Source organism: Panthera pardus, unplaced genomic scaffold (assembly GCF_024362965.1).
Source record: "Panthera pardus isolate Hobbes unplaced genomic scaffold, ASM2436296v1 HiC_scaffold_4, whole genome shotgun sequence".
NCBI classification, from domain to species: domain Eukaryota; kingdom Metazoa; phylum Chordata; class Mammalia; order Carnivora; family Felidae; genus Panthera; species Panthera pardus.
Genome location: NW_026526969.1, coordinates 15669236 through 15686754, shown reverse-complemented (window position 1 = coordinate 15686754; position 17519 = coordinate 15669236). Strand labels below are relative to the sequence as shown.

Here is a 17519-nt window from a genome sequence, read left to right as displayed (position 1 = left end):
AACGAAAACTTACTACATAAGAAAGGGAACATCTTGACACCTTTGAGAATTTAAAAATACATTTTGAAAAGGGTCTGAGTCACTTTCTGTATTCTTCTGAAGGTGCCCCAATTTTCATAACTATAAGTGAGTTGATCTCGGGTTTCCCCTTTTACTCCCAGGGTATGTTGCTGTAGGAAACTACGCCTAACATAAGGGTTTGTAGCGATGAGAAGACTTTGTCTCCTTTGTCTAAAAAATAAAAAACAAAGAACGACTAGCTTTGTTTTACTAAAATCTTGGTGGTGACGTTTTGGTCACCGGCTATGTGCCGTGGGTTGGCTGTGACAGACAGCGCTTCTCTGTGTTTCTACCCTCCTAACACCCTGCATTGCTTTCTCCCCCACCTTCTGCAGTATGAGACCGTGACCATGGACTTTTCTCGGCTCCACATGTACACCCCTCCTCAGTGTGCGCCCGAGAACACTGGCTACACGTACGCACTCAGGTGAGCGTGCCTGCGTTCCGTCGCCCTCCCGGTCGCCTCCTGCCCCTGAATGCCGTGGATTTGTGGGCGCTTCCTGCTGCTTGCAGCCACACGCTGTCTTCTGAAAGTGAAAATTTCTGCGGAGTTTATATCATACTATGGCTTTGCAAAACTGCTAAACTGACATGGAAATTGTGAGGTGGTTTTGAAAACCGAACATTTCTGATGACTCAGGGATGAGTCATTGCAAATGTACTGCTCTTTCCGACCCCACCCAAGTGGCTGTGGTCTCTAGAATAAATCTTTGTGGTTATGGGTAGGGTTTTGTGATTTATACTGATGGCCGGGTATTTTAAAGTTAGTAGAAATAACCTGGAAAATGATTTGCCTTTGAGAGGAGGTATCCTAAACAGAATTTTGATGAAGCCCGAGGTTTGAAGAACATGGCTTTTCTCAGATGCGAGGTTTTCAGTTTTTATTCTGACATGATACTGAAGTTCACGGCTAAGTCTAAGAGTTGCCGACTAGCCCTTTGCGTGTCTAGTTCACCAGGTAGGAGTGATTATTAAGATGGATTATAAAATATGGGATTGTGCCAAAGGAAAATACACTACCGGGTGGGTTAGGGTTTGGCAGTTAGGAAAGCTGTTGTGGGGGTGCCTGGGGGGCTCAGTGGGTTAAGTGTCCACCTTCAGCTCAGGTCGTGATCTCGTGGTTCACGGGTTCGAGCCGCACGTCAGGCTCTGTGCTGACAGCTCGGAGCCGGGCGCCTGCTTGGGATTCTGAGTCTCCCCCTCTCTCTGCCCCTCCCCTGCTCACGCTCTGTCTCTGTCTCTCTCTCTCTCTCTCAAAAATAAACACTTAAAAAATTTTTTTAAAAATAAAAAACACCTGTTGTGTTCTGGAAAGACCTTTAAGGCACACGAGGAAAATGCTCATGTAATTTTTTTCAATGACTTGTCTTCTAAAAGGGAAAAATATAATTTAAAACTTAAGAAAATCAGAAGGTATTTTAACAAAGATGCTTTTTTTTCTTAATTTGAGAGTGAGTGCCTGAGCAGAGCAGAGGCGGGGCGGGGGGGGGGGTGGAGTTGGGGGAGAGAGGGCGCATGCACAAGAGAGTATCATAAGCAGGCTCCATGCTCAGCATGGAGCCCAACGTGGGGCTCAATCCCACGAAATCAAGAGTTAGATGCTCAGACGACTGCGCCACTGAAGCGCCCCTGGCAAAGATGTTTTTGCAGCGTTTTTAACAGTGTTTTTTAACAGTGTTAGTCAAACGTCACATTGAATGATTGCGGTTTTATTCACGATTCTGGATCATTGTTTTTGTCAAAAGTTCTGAAATATGTTAGAACAAAGGGAGTGGGCCAACTCAAAACTGTTCCTTGTTCTGTATTGTGGAGCGTAAAAATAATTACTCTCGGTTAATTATTTTTAGCTTTTATAACCTATTTTAAATACAGTTTTTTAAAAATGCACACGTGTGGGTCTCTGCACCGGGAAAGCCGCCCGGCTAATTTCGGTGCACGCGGCCCTCCTCCAGTGAGATGTGGGCGTAGACGCGGAAGTGTGGGCCGACCGAAGTGGCAGAGGCGGCCGGTGTGCTTGGTGCACCGTGCTGGGAACTTAGACTTGGAGGGCAGTGGGAACCCGGCAAGGGCGTTAAGCCGGGAGCCGCGTGACCAGGCTTGTGCTTGGAGGGACTGCAGCCTGCAGGGGTGGGTAGGGCGGGTGGGGGCGGCCCGGAGACCATGGCGGGCCCCGAGGTGTGACTCTCTGGTGGCCTGTACAAGGGGCCCGGCCCAGCTTGGGCGGCTGGGGTGGAGATGAAGGAGCGGAGGGCGGGGACGGCGGGTCGGTCTGTGGGTGGCGGGTTCTGGTCCGGGCAGCCGCGTGTAATGCAGGACCGGGCGCCGGGTGGCGGGTCGCGAGGCGAGTGTCCGGCGGGCGTGGTGGATGGAGCCCACGGCTGAGGCCCCGCAGCCCCCGGGGCGGCGGGAGGGGACCTGCCCCTGCCTGTTTGTCTCTGGTCTTTCCACTTGCTTCACCGCTGTGTTCCCCCGTCTTTGAAACCTGCCTGTGCCACCCGGCTCTACCGGAAGCCACCTGACCTCACTGCATGTCCCTCCCTCCCCCGCCCTGAGCCCCACTTTGACGCATGCGCCCACGGCTACCTGGGCCGGTCCTTCCCCTCAGTTCTGGGGACTCTGCACCCCGGCCCACGGCTGTCTGGCCCCGCCCCGATCTTCCCCCTTAGCCCCTGAGTACCCACCTGGAGGGTCCGCCACCATCCTGGTCGGTCCGTTTGTTTAACTGAAATGTTTTCCTGCTGTGGAGACTGTTAGGTGAAAGTCAGGGGTGGTGGTGGTAATAAGCCCCTGTGCCTCCTCCCACCTTCTGCCGTTTGGCGCCGGGCCCCTTCCCTCCCTCTCCGCTAGATTGTTTTGAAGCAAATCTTTACGAGATGCTTGCTTGCTTATTTATTTATTTATTTATTTATTTTTTTATGTTTATTTTTTGAGAGCGAGCGAGCATGAGCACGAGTGGGGGAGGGGCAGAGAAAGAGAGGGAGACACAGAATCCGAAGCGGGCTCCAGCCTCCGAGCTGTCACCACAGAACCCGACGCGGGGCTCGAACCCACGATGTGTGAGATCATGACCTGAGCCGAAGTCGGGCGCTTAATCGACTAAGCCACCCAGGCACCCCTAAAAGATATTGTAAAAACAACTAGCCAAGATACAAGTATCACACCAAAAAGCCCCTGGTAACTTAAAATAACCCCTGATATCTCTGTAATACACCAGACAGTTGGTGCTCCAATTTACCAGATCCTCAGTTTTGCTTGAAATGAGCCTAAGCAGGATTTTCCCATAGTACCCATTTGCTTCCTGTGAGACGGTGGTTAGATGCGGAGGTTCGATCAGTCCCCGGTTTTGTTTGTTGGCATGACTGCGCACTTCCTTCCTGTTGAGGGTGTGCGGAGGCTGCCCAGTGCTGGCGGCTGGGCCACACCACCACTGAGGAGCCCCCACAGCCCCCCACACGATGGGGATGCAGCCACAGGGCCACTGCTTGGGTAAGAGGCAGACTTTCCCAGAAGCCCATCAGAGACCCACTCTCCCCACCACCCCACCCCCCGCCTCACCCCCGCCCCCTGACGCACACACAAACCAGAGGAGGAGACCCAGGTCAGGTGGCAGCCCGTGCCCCGGAGGCCGGCAGCCTGGAAAAGTCCGTGTCTGACCGTGTCAACCTCCCGTAAGTGCACCGCGGTCTCTGCCACGGAAACCAAGAGAGCGGAGTATTTCGAGGAGGTGGGTCCCGTGCCAAAGTGGTGGGACTGGGACACGGGCCGTGAATTCAGCCCCGTGGGAGGCCATGGGCAGAGGCAGCAGCAACGGGGGCAGGAGTCGGAATGAAACGGGTTGAGGAGTGAGTGTAGATAACTCTTACAACAAGCGTGGCTGGTTGGGAGGAGAAAGGGCCCGGCTCTGTTTAGGGTCGTTTTTCTCCACCGTGGGGACAGGTGAGTGTGTAGGTGCTGATGGTTGGGCACCGCAGGGAGTTTGAAGAGTTCGGAGAGAGAAGAGGTAGCAGCCGGAGAGGGTCTTCTGGAGAGTGGGAGAGATCCGGTCCAGAGTGCACAGGTGGGCGTTACGATGGCACGTGTGCTGTGGTCGGAAGGAGGAGGAAGGGCCACCTGAACGCGGGTCCTTCGTAGGCTCCCCCGAGAGGAGTCAGCAGTTCTCTGGCGTGGCTGGTTTGCTGAGGAGCCAGAGGAGGAGGTGAGGCGGGAGGGAGGAGGCCTGCTGGGGCAGGGGTGGCACCCGGGCGCCACTGGTGCAGAGGCCCGTGGGCTCGGGGGCGTGCAGCCGTCGGCACCATCCAGGGGCACGGCCGGGACTGAAGCACCGACAGGGCAGGGGAGTCGCAGGGTGGGGGTGCTGTGACCATAATCCCGATTGGAGCCCCGGGCGAAGCTGAGGGAGCGCATTGGTGGAGGATCCCAGCCGGTGGGTGACGAAGGGTCAGGGGTCAGATGGGCGGCCACTGGGGTCACACATCCAGGTCAGCAGAACTCGGACCCGTGGAGGTTTGGTCAGATTCCTAGAATTGCCCCCATGTGGGCCTTGGTCTGCCCACTCACCCCTGCCCAGTGGCCGAACTGCTCATTTATGACCACTTAGCTCCGCGCGGCTCTGGCGGGAGGCAGGACCACCTGCCCCGTGGCGCTGCCCTGTTTCGCGCCTTGTGGCTGCCGCGTGTCCGTATTTTCCAGCTTTCAATGGTGGTAGATTTTTTCCTGGCCTTTTAATTAAAAGTGCATCTAAGGGCACCTGGGTGGCTCAGTCGGTTGAGCATCTGACTTCGGCTCAGGTCATGGTCTCATGGTTCGTGGGTTCGAGCCCCACGTCGGGCTCTGTGCTGACAGCTCGGAGCCCGGAGCCTGTTTCGTATTCTGTGTCTCCCTCTCTGTCTGCTCCTACCCCGCTCATGCTCTCTCTCTCAAAAATAAATAAAGATTAAAAAAAGTTTTTTAAGTGCATCTAAGTAACATATTTTTAAAACAACATTTGATTGATGAAGGAACAGAACTAAAAGCTGCTCTGAAGGATTCAGTCTGTTATTTTCTTTGGGGTCTTTCTGGCGTCTCCTTTTCTATCCTAGTATTAGAATAAAGTACCTTAACAGCACACTTGCTAGGGTGGGTCCCCGGACTACAGCGTTGACAGAGGCGTGGGTACTGAATGCATTAGACGAGCGTCCCTGGGTGTGACCAGACAGGTGGGTCCAGACTGAAAGGACCCATTGCCCCGCTTGGTCTCAGCCCCAAAGGTTCCCACTGTTAACAGTTTGAAGAGAACTTTCCGGGTCTCTATGACTTTACCTACCTCTGTATGTATGAGAATACGTGCTTCTAGGGCTTTTTATGGGGTTCTTTTGTTTTTTAAGTAAGCTTTAGGCCTGACGTGGGGCTTGAAGTCAATGACCCCGAGAGCAAGAGTCTCATGCTCTACTGACCCCATGTGGTTCTGTTTTATAGTTGGTTTTAACATAAATGATAGTAGGATATTTTCCTTTAACAGTGTATGCAGATCTTTCATGATTTTTAACAGCCTCACAGTGTTCTAGAATTCGGATGTATCCCAGTTTATTGAACCATTCCCCTGCTGATGGACAGTTCCTATCGTCTGCCGTTGTAATATTCTTGTACTTCCTTCTGCTCGGGGTCTTTCTAATGACACTAACAGGGATCTGGGACACCCTCTGCTGGCAGTGGCACCCCGGGTTCTGGGTTGGAAAGCCGGGACCCCTTCCACACTGTACAGTATTGTAGCGTCCCCACGTTGGAGCCCCCGGGGCCCGTGGGGTGGGCTGGGAGGTGGAGGTCTGTGCACGTTGGCCGCTTGCTCGCTTCCACACGTTTCTGTCGTGGTCTAGCTTGACCACTCAGAGACACACCTGGCCTAATACGTTTATCGTAAACGTGATCCTGAAAATATTTTTCTAATAAAACATAAGGCTAAAATGCCCTTAGCCTTCTTGGTTTCCTTGAGAGACTCCTGGTTCCTGCTGAATTTTAGACCCTCAGCCCAGTCTGCTCTCCCAGGCAGGAGTGGTTTTCCCTCTCCTTCCCAGGCCTTCCCATCCCTTCCCAGGCCTCCTGGATGCCTCCTTGTGGGTTAATATTTCTTGATTTAGAAAAAGTTGCTAACGACACAGAAGAATGTATCTTTTGATTTAAGATGATTCCATGGAAGGGTATTGAAGTGACTTTGTCATGAGCTTGTCTCTGGCTTTATGGTGAGTTAGACGCAAAGTGGCTTTACAGTTCAGCGTCTTGCCGTTTGCGTTTCTCCTCACAGTGGATTAGATGCTGTGTGGTCACTGTCTCCTGAACTGCTGTGTCAGGCGTGGAGTCTACTGTAAATGCATTCTGATTTTCAGTGATCTTGACACAGGTCCGCATAGTGGAGTTCTTATGAGCGTGTCCTGAAGCAGTTCTTAGGGCCAGCTCTGGAGTGACATATCTGGGCGCCTGGGGATTTATTTCACAGAGGGTGTGGCCAGAGCGTCTGTGGTGACTTCGGCTTTGTAGAAAAGTCATCACGCAGTCATGGCTGTTTTTCAGAATTTGCACCGGATTGTTATGTGACCTGTTCATTATTCAGTTTGTTTCAGCAACTTCCGTCAGCGTTATTTTCCTCTGACGAGTTTTTTTTCCTTCTAGTTCGAGTTATTCGTCTGATGCTCTGACTTTTGAGACTGAGCACAGATTGGACCCTGTGTTCGATTCTCCAAGAATGTCCCGCCGCGGTTTGCGCCTGGTCACCACCGCTTGTGCCACTGAGGACGGCCAGGCTGGGGACGCTTACTCCTGTGCCAGTAGCACTGCCTCCCTGAAGGACAGAGCGGCCCGGTAAGCACTGTCTTCCTTGTCACCGCACACGCTCTAACAACATGAAAACAAACGTACCAGCTTTTTGGTCTGTAAAACCACACTCTTGCACTTAAGTACACACAGCAGACTCACACTGTCGTCGCTGTGCTGCGGTGAGGACTGAACCTAATTCTGGACCATGTGGCCTGTCTGGCGTGGACGGTCTCGTGCAGGCCACGGTTTCCAGTTTTGCGTTTGCACTCAGACTCGGGCAGGGGCGCGGACACCCTGGAACATGCGCAGTGCCCGTCCACACGGCCGGCCTCGCAGCGGGAGCCAAATGCGGCTGTCCTCTGCTGTCATCCGAGGGGTGCCTTCCGACGATTGCGTGGCACTGTGGCCACCGTGGATGAGCTCTGCATTGTTAACGGCCATGTCTGTGTGTTAAAGTCTGCGTGAACTAACAGATGCATCATGACGGCCAGCCGTTGACTGCGTTCACTCGATTCCTGAGCTTTGCACGTGCCCACCACCACGCGCATGGCCAAGAAGAAGCAGAGTGCACGATCTTTGTGCCATTTAAAGATCGTGTTCTGTGGCTCACGTAAGAATGATGAGTCTCCGATGGAAATGGTCGGCTTTCACTCAGGAATGGGGTGGTTGTGTTAGAAGAGGCGGTGAAAGGCCAGCTTGAAGCCAGGTGCCCTGCCAGGGTTCCCACGTGCCTCACACTCACTGTGGGTTGGTTAGAGGATGGGCCCGCGGTTTGGCGGGCTCATGAGCGGTCGTGAGCGCACCTGAGGGCTCCAGTTGGCTCCACGGGCGAGACGGGGCCTCAGCTGCCTGGCCTCGGCCCGCCTGTTTCTCTGCCGCCGGGCGACGCCACGATCGGTTTCCTGATGTGCTGTGTTCACGTGCAGACTTGTGTTCCTGTCCCCCCGCTGCTCGTTCCCTTGAGGAGGGAGGTCCTCTCCCTGCCCCAGCTCGGTGCTTGGGGCTTTGTTGTCCGTGCCAAACAGGAGGACAGAAATGAGGCTACAGCCTTTCCTCGCTGTCCTTAATGCAGGGCCGGCTTCACCGGGGACCCCGAAATAGTGCAGGATGTGCGTGTCTGTGCACACATTTGTTCTAAAAAGCAGAAGGGTTAACTTTATACGTCATAATTTTTGTCATTAAGTCATTTTATTAGATTATTTTAAGTTTTAATCACTTTGGGGTCATTGGGCCTAGAATACTCTGAAAACTGTCCTGTATGTACAATTTTAGAAGCAGCTCTGGGACCCTGGCTCAAGGATTCCTGTTGCAGGTTAATAAGCGTTTCATTACAGCAGAGAAGACATAAGGAAACGTTGCCTTAAAAATACTACGTTCTTAAAGATTTTGTATCGGTAAAATACAATCGTTTTGTATTTCTGAGAAGTCTGTCAACTTGTCCCTTGTGTTCCTGTCTTCTTAGAACTGCAAAGCAGCGCAGAAGTGCAAGCAAGCCGGCTTTTAGTGTCCACCACGCCTCCAGGCAGGTCGCGTCCTCGGCCGTGGGCCAGGGCGGCGCCGGCTCGCTGTCAGGTGCGGCGTGTGTGCGGCCTTCTGTGCTGGATGAGTCTCTGATCCGTGAGCAAACCAAAGTGGACCACTTCTGGGGTGAGTTACTGTTGGGTTCTCAGGTTGTCTTGGGGAGGAGGGAAGTCCCGGGCCAGGTTGTCCCTCTGCCCCATAGAGGGTGGGAGGAGCTCCCAGAAGATGCAAGGCATTCCTCCAGACTCAAATACAGAATGCGGGCGGCGGCTTCCCTCTGCCGCTTCTGCTGGCCGCGCGCACGTGGAATCGTCTGTCGTGACGTGGAAGCTGAAGCAGTCTGGTAGCAGCCTGAGAACTCTCCTGCTAAGGGCATTACTTGTGTAGGCTGGCTGAGTACAGTTGTCACAGAGGTTCAGCGGCGCGGTTTCAGGTTCAGACGGCTCTGAGCAGCCAGGCAGACACGGTATTTTCGAGTCACCGGGAAGCAGTCCCCGTGGAGGTCTTGACACTAGAAAGCAGCGTGGGCTCGTGAGCCCTCTTGACTTTAGGCAGCAACGGTGTGACCTGGTCCTTGCTGCTGACAGTGTGATGGCCACGGGGAGCCGCAGCTTTCAGAGGGACGTGGCTGCTTGCCTGTGTCCACTGGATGTTCACGGCGGCCCTTTGGAGAAGATAAGGAGACCCAGATTAGCTCCCAAAATGTTGTGTGCTAATTCAGGCAAGCCTGGGAGTTGGCGCTCAGCTGGCGAGGGTAGCTCGTAGGCGGCAGAGTGGGTGGACGCCACCGGTGAGGTTTCTGCCTGCCGGTGCTTGAGGGCGCACGTTCTTCTCCCCTGATCCCTCCTCCGTGTCCGCCCTTGGGGTCCGCAGGTGTGCGTGTACAGGTGTGTGTTGTCTGCAAAGATGTGCTTTCTCCTGGCACCGAGAGATGGCGTCTGCATATGTCTGGAGGAGTTTCTGTTAGTTGTAGGCGTTTCAGGAAGTGAATCTTGGCCGTTGCCAAAATGCCGACATATTAACCATTGTAACCTTTACTTTTTGTGTGTGTGGGTTTTGTTCTGATAATTTGAGCTCATGAGCAGACACGCGTATGTGTGTGTGTTTTAGGTCTTGACGATGACGGAGATCTCAAAGGTAAGTATTTCAGTTCTTTTTTTAAATACACTTTTCAAGATGAAAGTTTTTGTAGGTATCTGCAGGTTGTGATAAACAGGTTCCCTCTACTTTCTGAAAACTTCAGGGGGAAATAAAGCTGCCGCTCAGGGAAATGGGGATCTGGCAGCAGAAACTTTCAGGAGCAACGGCTACACCTGCAGAGACTGCATCCTGCTCTCTGAGCGCAAGGACACGCTCACGGCACGCTCCGCTGCCCACGGACTGTCGTCGCGAACATACTCGAGGGACGAGAGTCAGAAACGTGAGTCTGTCTCTCTCAAAGGTTAGAAAGAGATTGCATGTCCAGATATTTTCTTTTAACGTATACATACGTAACCCTGCTTTTGTAGGCCTTTTAGCATCCATCCGCACTACTTTCTGTCATTGACTTGAATTCAAAACTGTGTGATAAAAGTTTAAGAAATGCGCCCAAGGGGCGCCTGGGTGGCTCAGTCGGTTGGGCTTCTGACTTCGGCTCAGGTCATGATCTTGCGGTTCGTGAGTTCAGGGCCCGCGTTGGGCTCTGTGCTGACAACTCGGAGCCTGGAGCCTGCTTCGGATTCTGTCTCTGTCTCTCTGCCCCTCCCCTACTCGCTCTCTGTCTCTCTGTTTCTCTCTCAAATATAAATAAAATAAAATAAAATAAATAAAACATAAAAAAAAATTAAAAAAAAAAGAAACGCGCCCCAAATTAGCTTTGTTCTTCCTTGTCCTCTTTGAATAAATTCATTTTCTGTGGCTTGTAGTTTTATACCCAGGAGTGCGTGAAGTTCTGTGAATTTGAACTTCGGGTGAGCAAAGAAGAGTCCTTCCCTGAAACCGTAGTGGCGCCACGCGGCCACTTTATTTTCCCACGAGATCATAGGCGTTCCCACGTATGGCGGGAACAGCTTCGTGGTGGTGCTTTGGCCTCGACGGCCGCAGGGGCTTACGTGCAGGAGATGAGCAAAGTGTGTTCTGTGCTGTTACTTCCGCTCCAGGGACGGTTCGGCTGGAACACGGGGCGGGGGCAGTCGTTGGGGGAGGCCCTCGCGGGAGGCAGTGGCCCTTCGCCCGGTGGAGGTGGGCCCCGTTCTGAGTCCCGGCTGCGCCCGCTCCAACGGGGAGGTCCTCGGAGGCGGCCCTGGAGGCGCTCGGCTGCCTCTCAGAACTGCCAGGGCTGCGTGGCTTTTCCAGGCGGGCCTGCGGGCTTCCTCCTGGCCCGGCACTCCCGGCTCTACTCTTGGCCCGGGTCCCTGAGGGGAGCGTGGCTGCAGATCCCCGGCCAGCTTCCGTCCGTGACTCCTGCCCCGTGATTCCCGCTCACCTCCAGCATGGAGAGGCCAGGGAGCCATGGCCTTGTTCCCGAGCTTTCGGCCACTCCTCTGTTTAATGCAAGCGCCCACATGCTGGGCCGGACTCGAGGTCCTCCTCGGGAGGACAGGGCAGGGCCAGTGGCCAGGAGGGTGACCCGTCATTTGTGTCTCGCCATGTTCCCGGCTGTGCCCCGCATGTAAGGGCACGCAGTACTTTTCAGATGATTGTTTTGAGGTAATGAAGGATGGTCCCAGGACTGAGAGTTATTCCCATTTTAGCGTCTTACCCTGTGGCTCGAGTTTCTGGTTTTGTCTACTGTAGGTCATCGACACTATTGGCTCTAACCTAGCAGAATAGGTCGAAGGGGAGGGGGCGGGGCCGAACGGACACGAGGATTCCGTTCCTGGCCCTTCCGGGTTGTGGAGCCAGTGTCACGGGGCGCTCTCCGCCCCTGGTGCTCTGGCCTGCGCCGCAGCCCCCTGCAGCGTGGCCATGCATGTCTTCTAGACCGGCGCACCAGGCATTAGCTTAGGAAGTTCGCTGGGAAGGGACGGGGCTAGCACCTGGACCCGGGTATCGTGCCTCCAGGGCGCTGTCCCCGAGATGCCACGCCACTTCCTGTGGGCTCACCATCGGGGGGAAAGCCCGGCACTTGACTGAACTCTGTGTCACCATCAAAGATGCTGTGTGTGTGGCTACATTGAGGCTGCATTTTGAAGCCCGCTGTCACCCACCAAGTGGAACACAACGTCGTTCTTCAAGTGGAAGTGCGTTCCACAGCCATCGCCTGGTGCAGCGATGGTGCTTACATACTAGTGGGGGTGGCCCCTCCCTCGTAGCATAGTGGAGGTCACGTGTGTCTATTACCCACAGCCACCTGTCCTCATCCTGACGCTGTAGGTAGGGGCCAGCGGCCCGAGCTCCGCTCGGATGGAGGAGCCAGTGCGGGTCTGGTAGTCGCCGCGGGGAGTCCCTCGCACTTTCTCGTTGAGTTGGTCTTGAATGTTTTTGTGGAGAAAACACATTTTTATTTGCTTCGGGCTTCTGTGTTTATCACCTGCCTTGTTCTTTTAAATTAGAACAGTGATCATATGACCAACACTAATTTACTACTCTTACAAACGTCTACTTCTCATTATTTGGGCAAAGTGTCTATCGAAGAACATTTGGAAACCACAGAGATGCACAAGGAGAATTACAGTCTCCTGGACCCTTCCACCCAGAGCTAACCCCGCTACACGGTGGGGCCAGCAGGGTTCTCCCTCGATCGCCCGGTCCAGACCACGCTGCGTGAATTAACCCCACACTCGTTTTGTGTCAGTATTTTTGTTTTTAATTATGTTCTTGTTGTAAAACTTTGGAATGGTACGGCTAAAATAAGTTCCTTTCCCTTTTCCTTGTTCCTCCTCCACCCCCTCTGGTCTCCCTTCTAGAAGGAGCTGGTGCTGAGAGGAATAGATCATGGGGGATTCTTTTGCTTTTAAAAATGAGGTAAAATGCACATAACATCAAAAATTAACCAGTAACTATTTTACAGTTGACGATTAAATGGCATTTTTTAGTACATTCACAATGTTGTGCAACTCCCACCTAAATTTTGCTTTTTTGTACCTATGGAATTACGTGCTCTGTTTTGTCTTAAATGCACGTGTATGGCTGTGCATCTTTCTTCATTTTATGTGCCAAGTGAGAGCGACTTGATTTCTGACAGCTCTGTGATACGAGGTGCACGTGCCAAATTCTAGTTCATCAGTTTCGTATCCAGACGGACATTCAGGTTTTTCTGTTTGTATCCCTTTAAAAGCAGCGTTCATCGGGTGTGTCTCCTGCGTACCTATGTGTGTACGTGGGCAGATCCTTCTGTGCGGTGGAAAAACCAGAACGGGTGCGTTCGAGGCCGCAGAGCCACGTGGGTTCTGAGGACTGGACCTTTTGAGGTTCGGGTGAAGTACACCCTTGATGTGGTTCACATCAAAAAGGCTTTACATTTAAAAGGCTCGGACGTCTTTCCTTTGGGACATCCAGCCGTCGTCTCCAGAGCAGGGTACTGATGGGGTGCGTGCAGAGGGCCAGACTGGAGTCCTCTTAGGAAGCTGGGAGCTTGGGAGGAGCCTAGCGCCCGCAGGGCCTTCCTGGGCCTCAGGCTGACCTGAGTCCTTCCTGTGTTCCCAGGGAAGCACCCAGGGGATCTGGAAACAGACTCTTCTGTAGTCTCTGTCTTGCCTAAGGCAACGCATAAAGCCCCCAACAAAAGGTAGAAGTTAAAGATAGGTCACTGCTCTGAAACATTGTCACTTGTGGTGGCTTACAGCAGAATTTTGCTTATTGGACCAGCCTCAGGCTCTAGAGAAAGAAGGACTTAAATGCCTGCTTCCTTTGGGTGAGTGCAGCAGAGCCACCAGGCGGGGTGTGGCTGTCACCAAGCGAGCAGATGCAGTGTAGACACAGCTGTGGTGGGCCAGCTGAGACACGAGGGCTGGACCCTAAGTCAGGAGAAGCCTCTGTCCTGAAGATGCCGCAGTTAGCAATTAAGTAGTTAAAACCCGTTTCCACTTGCACTTCTACATCGATGTCACTCTGGGAAGAAAACGGTTTTGTGCAGTTTCGGGTTGAAATGTTTTTTTTAACGTGTACTCATTTTTGAGAGAGACAGAATGCGAGTGGGTTAGGGGCAGAGAGGGAGGGAGACACAGAATCGGAAGCAGGCTCCAGGCTCCGAGCTGTCAGCACAGAGCCCGACGCGGGGCTCGAACTCACGAGCTGTGAGATCATGACCTGAGCCGAAGTCGGACGCTCAACCGACTGAGCCACCCAGGCGCCCCCATGTGCAGTTTCAGTTTAAATAGATTCTCCAGGGGCGCCTGGGTGGCTCAGTCGGTTAAGCGGCCGACTTCGGCTCAGGTCATGATCTCACGGTCCGTGAGTTCGAGCCCCGCGTCGGGCTCTGTGCTGACCGCTCAGAGCCTGGAGCCTGTTTCAGATTCTGTGTCTCCCTGTCTCTCTGCCGTTCCCCTGTTCATGCTCTCTCTCTGTCTCAAAAATAAATAAATGTTAAAAAAAAATTTTTTTTTTAAATAAATAAATAAAAATAAATAGATTCTCCAGTTGACTTCCCACAGACTGACCCGCACTGTTTTCCCAGGACGGCAGCATGCGGGTCCCCGCCCCGTGTACTCTCGCCAGGGCTCCGTTTTTCCTTTTAAACTTCTGCCAACTTGGTGGGTAAAAAATGGAGTTTCAGTGTTTTTGATTATCAGGGAACCAGACCACGTATTACCTCTCAATAAGTTTTTTCTCTTTGTACGGAGCTTTGTAGCCAGTTTTCACTGGACCGTAGAACAGGAGAGTGAGCAGAGTGGGGACCGACCACGGTCCACGGGTTCCACGGTGCTTTTGGCACCGGACTCTAGGCCACAAATGGCCTCCATAAAAAAAAAAAAACAAAAACACCTCATCTTATTTCTTTAAAATCACACCCACCCAGACTTCAGCAGTCCCAGCTGGTCTCCTGCCGCACGCTGGCACGAGGGCCCCTGACCGGGCGGTACGGGGACCAGTCTCAGAAGCGCTTCTGGGCAGGCCCTGGCCTTGCCACCGGGTCTCCGTGTGAGGGGAGCTGTCAGGAATGCAGAGTTCCGGCAACTGGAACTTGTAGACCATTGCCCTGCACATTTTAGGTTAATAGGATGGACACAGCAGAGATCACGTCGTATCTTCTGAAGCTCCAGGCCCTGATAAAAAGCAGAGAGGACCGCTGAGAACTGCTGGCTTAGTTGTTCCAGAATCTAACTGCTCCTCCCAGGCGCTCTTGCCGGTGGTTTCTGGCGCAGGCGTCTTTGCAGCTGCTGGTCGTATCTGATGGTCCTTTTGTAGGCAGGTGACAGAGTGAACTGGGCGGGCCAGAGGCCAGTTAAGGGAGGGGCTGTCGAGCAGTATCTAGATTTGGGGCGTACGTCAGCAGAATTAGGGTGCAGTTACCTCAGACTGGCTGTTTTGTGCAGGCTCGCCTGGGCCAGAGATCTGGCATCGGGCTCGCCGTTACGGGTTTGCCGTGTCGCTCTGCCTCTGTCAGGAGGTGACGTGTGCCACGCGAGGCGGTGACATTTGTCGTCTGGGCTTTTCCCGAGTCCTCTCTGATGTACCTTTGAAGAGTTGGTTCTGCTCTTCCCGAGATGAATAATTTGGCTCTCTGACTTTTCAGGGGAGTAGATGTCGGCCCTGTGGGAAGAAATAACTCTGTTCACGGTTTTTCAATAGGCGGTGCCTCTTTCCACACGGATAGGATTTTGTGGCTGGCCACGGACACTTCGTCATCCCCGTCGTCATTCTTAGCCCACCTTTTCCGAGTGGTTTTAATGAAGCTCAATTATGAATCAGGAAATTACAAATTGAAAAGTTACGAATCAAAAGATCGTGAATCAAAAAGCTCTAAGTCAAAAAGCCATGAACCAAAAGGTATTTAAATAATTTTTTTCCTCCTTTTTCCACCTAATCGTGCTTTCGAGGTGGAGAAAACACCGCTTTTCCTGCGTGGCGCTTTATCCACGTTGCTCCTCTCACGCCCTTTCCGCGGACTTTCTCGTGGTGCTTGTTCGGGTCTTCCTGGAAGGGGCTGAGGGAACTGTCTAACATGTGCTGCTTTGGTTCTGTTTTCTGAAAGCGGACCAGCGCTTAAATGTTTTTCGAGACGCCTTTTAAAAAGCTAACGTCCTGCACTTTCGATTCGTGTTCCCTCTTTAAGGCGGAAGTAGCTTATTTGAACGGCACTTAGAATGTAGCCGTCTCCGGCCGCGCGTAAGCAGGCCCGTCCGTCTCTGTTGCCTCGGCCGTGGGTGCCCTGCTCGGCCGGGTGGGGCCCGCGAGTGTCTCCCGGGCGGCGCCCCGTCGCCCCGCCTCCCCGCCTCCCCTGCGCGGCTGCGCCGTGGGCGTGCCTGGCCTCGCGTGCCCTCCGGCCTGAGCCCCGCCTCCGCGAGCGTCTCTGAGCCTCTTTTGCGTGTATTGCAGCTCTTTCCGGTCACTGTGGGACGGTGGATGTAGGAGGGCTTCTCAGAGAGGACGGCCGCCTCGGTGTAAACGGGGAGTCCCCGTGTAAGTATGGCCGCGCCGCGCGTGGGACGCTGGGCACCGGCGGGGGCTGCCGCGGGCGGTGGCGCGAGGCCGCGGACGCGGCCCCACGGCGCCCCGGGCGCGCGGCCCTCGCGGGGTAGCGCCGGCCGCCCCGGATTGCGTTGGCCGCGACGTGTCCGCGTGTGTATTTTCCTGCATAATTGCGTTTCCTGATGTTCTCAAACCGCCATTGTTGCGCACGGTCGGGATTGACCGGGTCTGCGTGGGAGCCTGTCAGATTAACTGCTTGTCACCACCACCCACAGGCGATGACTGTGAGGGGAAGAAGCTCCTTGAAACGCACGCAGACCTCCGCTTGCGGTCCTCGAGGCCAGAGAGGGTGGCGGGGGCCCTGTGGCCCGTCTTTTCTTACGCAGGTTGTCTCTCACACCTTCTGTTTTGTTCTTATCGTGTTCTTCGCAAACGCCGTGGCTCCTTGTTTGTTTGTGTTGTAAAAACGGACAGGAAGAGTACTGACTTTAGCTTGAAATACAGAGAACGTCTCTGTCGGAAAGCTCCTTTGGGACGTGTCGAGTGCAGGCCAGACGTCTGAGAAGTAACCTGCTTGAGGTGACACGACGGGTTAGAAAGGCCGGTCGTCCTCCCCTGGTGGAGCTCGGCAGGAGCCGTTGCCCTGTGCATCGCTCCCGTGACCGCCGTGTCCTGAGCCTTGGCAGCAGGGAGGTGTACGTGCACAATTACGTGTTTTCCAACTTACGCCCGTAGGTTTCTTGCTGAAGGGGCACCTTTTTTGGACAGTTTTTTTTTTAAGCTAAACTTCAAAAGTAATGGCCTCTTAACTGTTAATAGAACATAAAATGATAGATTAAAAACTCCTGTTCAACGATGTTTCTTTCCCTCTCAGGCATGTCGGAATTAACAGCGTCAGGAGTCAACACGCAAATGCGTATATAACTTTCAGCAGTTTTTCTGCCTTATGTGATGCGTGATGTTTGATAACCAAAGTCTGTCGTTTTAGTCTGTTATCCAGCGGCACTGCCGTTTGTCATTCCAAAATACTTTTTCACCAGAAAGCGCTAACTCGTAGAATGATCAAGTGGAGACCAAGTCTGTGGCTTTGGAGTCACCGTGGTCTCACCTAGAGCACGTTAAACTGCCAGTGTGCACAGATTTTATCTGTTAGCTCCAGCGGTGGGCGTGGGGGTAGCTGCCCACCACCCTCAGGGCTTTCTGTAGGGGAGTCTGCCTTTCCTGCGTGGGGAGGAAGCGAATGCGGCGGCGTTTCATAACTGAATTTCAGGATCTCGCTCGGACTTAAATGGTTGATCGTCTCGTCTCCTTGAGCAGAGACTCTTGACGTAACTGATCTGAGAGTCTTGGTAAAATGCATCCTAGTGGGAATTTCTTGTACTATAACTATGGAGAGCTGGTTTTCCGGTGTGAGTTTTGAGTGTGCCCCTCTTGCACGCATCTTGTCTATCACAGGTCACCTCTTGGTACAGATGCTGCAGAGGATTGGAGCTTCCGGATGGTTTGTGTCGAAGACACTGTTGTCGCTCCTTTGGTTGGCCGTGGTTGCTCCAGGTGGTTATTCTGGCTCTCTGTGTTAGCGCTCTCTCCAGGGCTTTGGG

The 17519-nt window shown here is 53.3% G+C and overlaps 1 protein-coding gene across 16 annotated transcripts in view; it reads left to right on the top strand.

The window, feature by feature from the left end:
• SUN1 (Sad1 and UNC84 domain containing 1) overlaps positions 1-17519 on the top strand; it is a 52649-nt gene that overhangs the window by 14417 nt on the left and 20713 nt on the right. For 2 of the 16 annotated variants that reach the window (XM_019422385.2, XM_019422382.2), the window contains exons 2-10: positions 396-487; positions 6703-6891; positions 8309-8493; positions 9478-9504; positions 9611-9808; positions 15079-15276; positions 15826-15909; positions 16194-16304; positions 17374-17472. In XM_019422385.2, the coding sequence (XP_019277930.1) occupies positions 411-487; positions 6703-6891; positions 8309-8493; positions 9478-9504; positions 9611-9808; positions 15079-15276; positions 15826-15909; positions 16194-16304; positions 17374-17472 (1168 nt within the window). In that variant the 5' untranslated portion in view covers positions 396-410. Of the gene's footprint in view, positions 1-395; positions 488-6702; positions 6892-8308; positions 8494-9477; positions 9505-9610; positions 9809-15078; positions 15277-15825; positions 15910-16193; positions 16305-17373; positions 17473-17519 lie in introns of those variants that run through there. The other 14 variants (XM_019422381.2, XM_019422386.2, XM_019422388.2 and 11 more) reach the window with 14 other exon arrangements.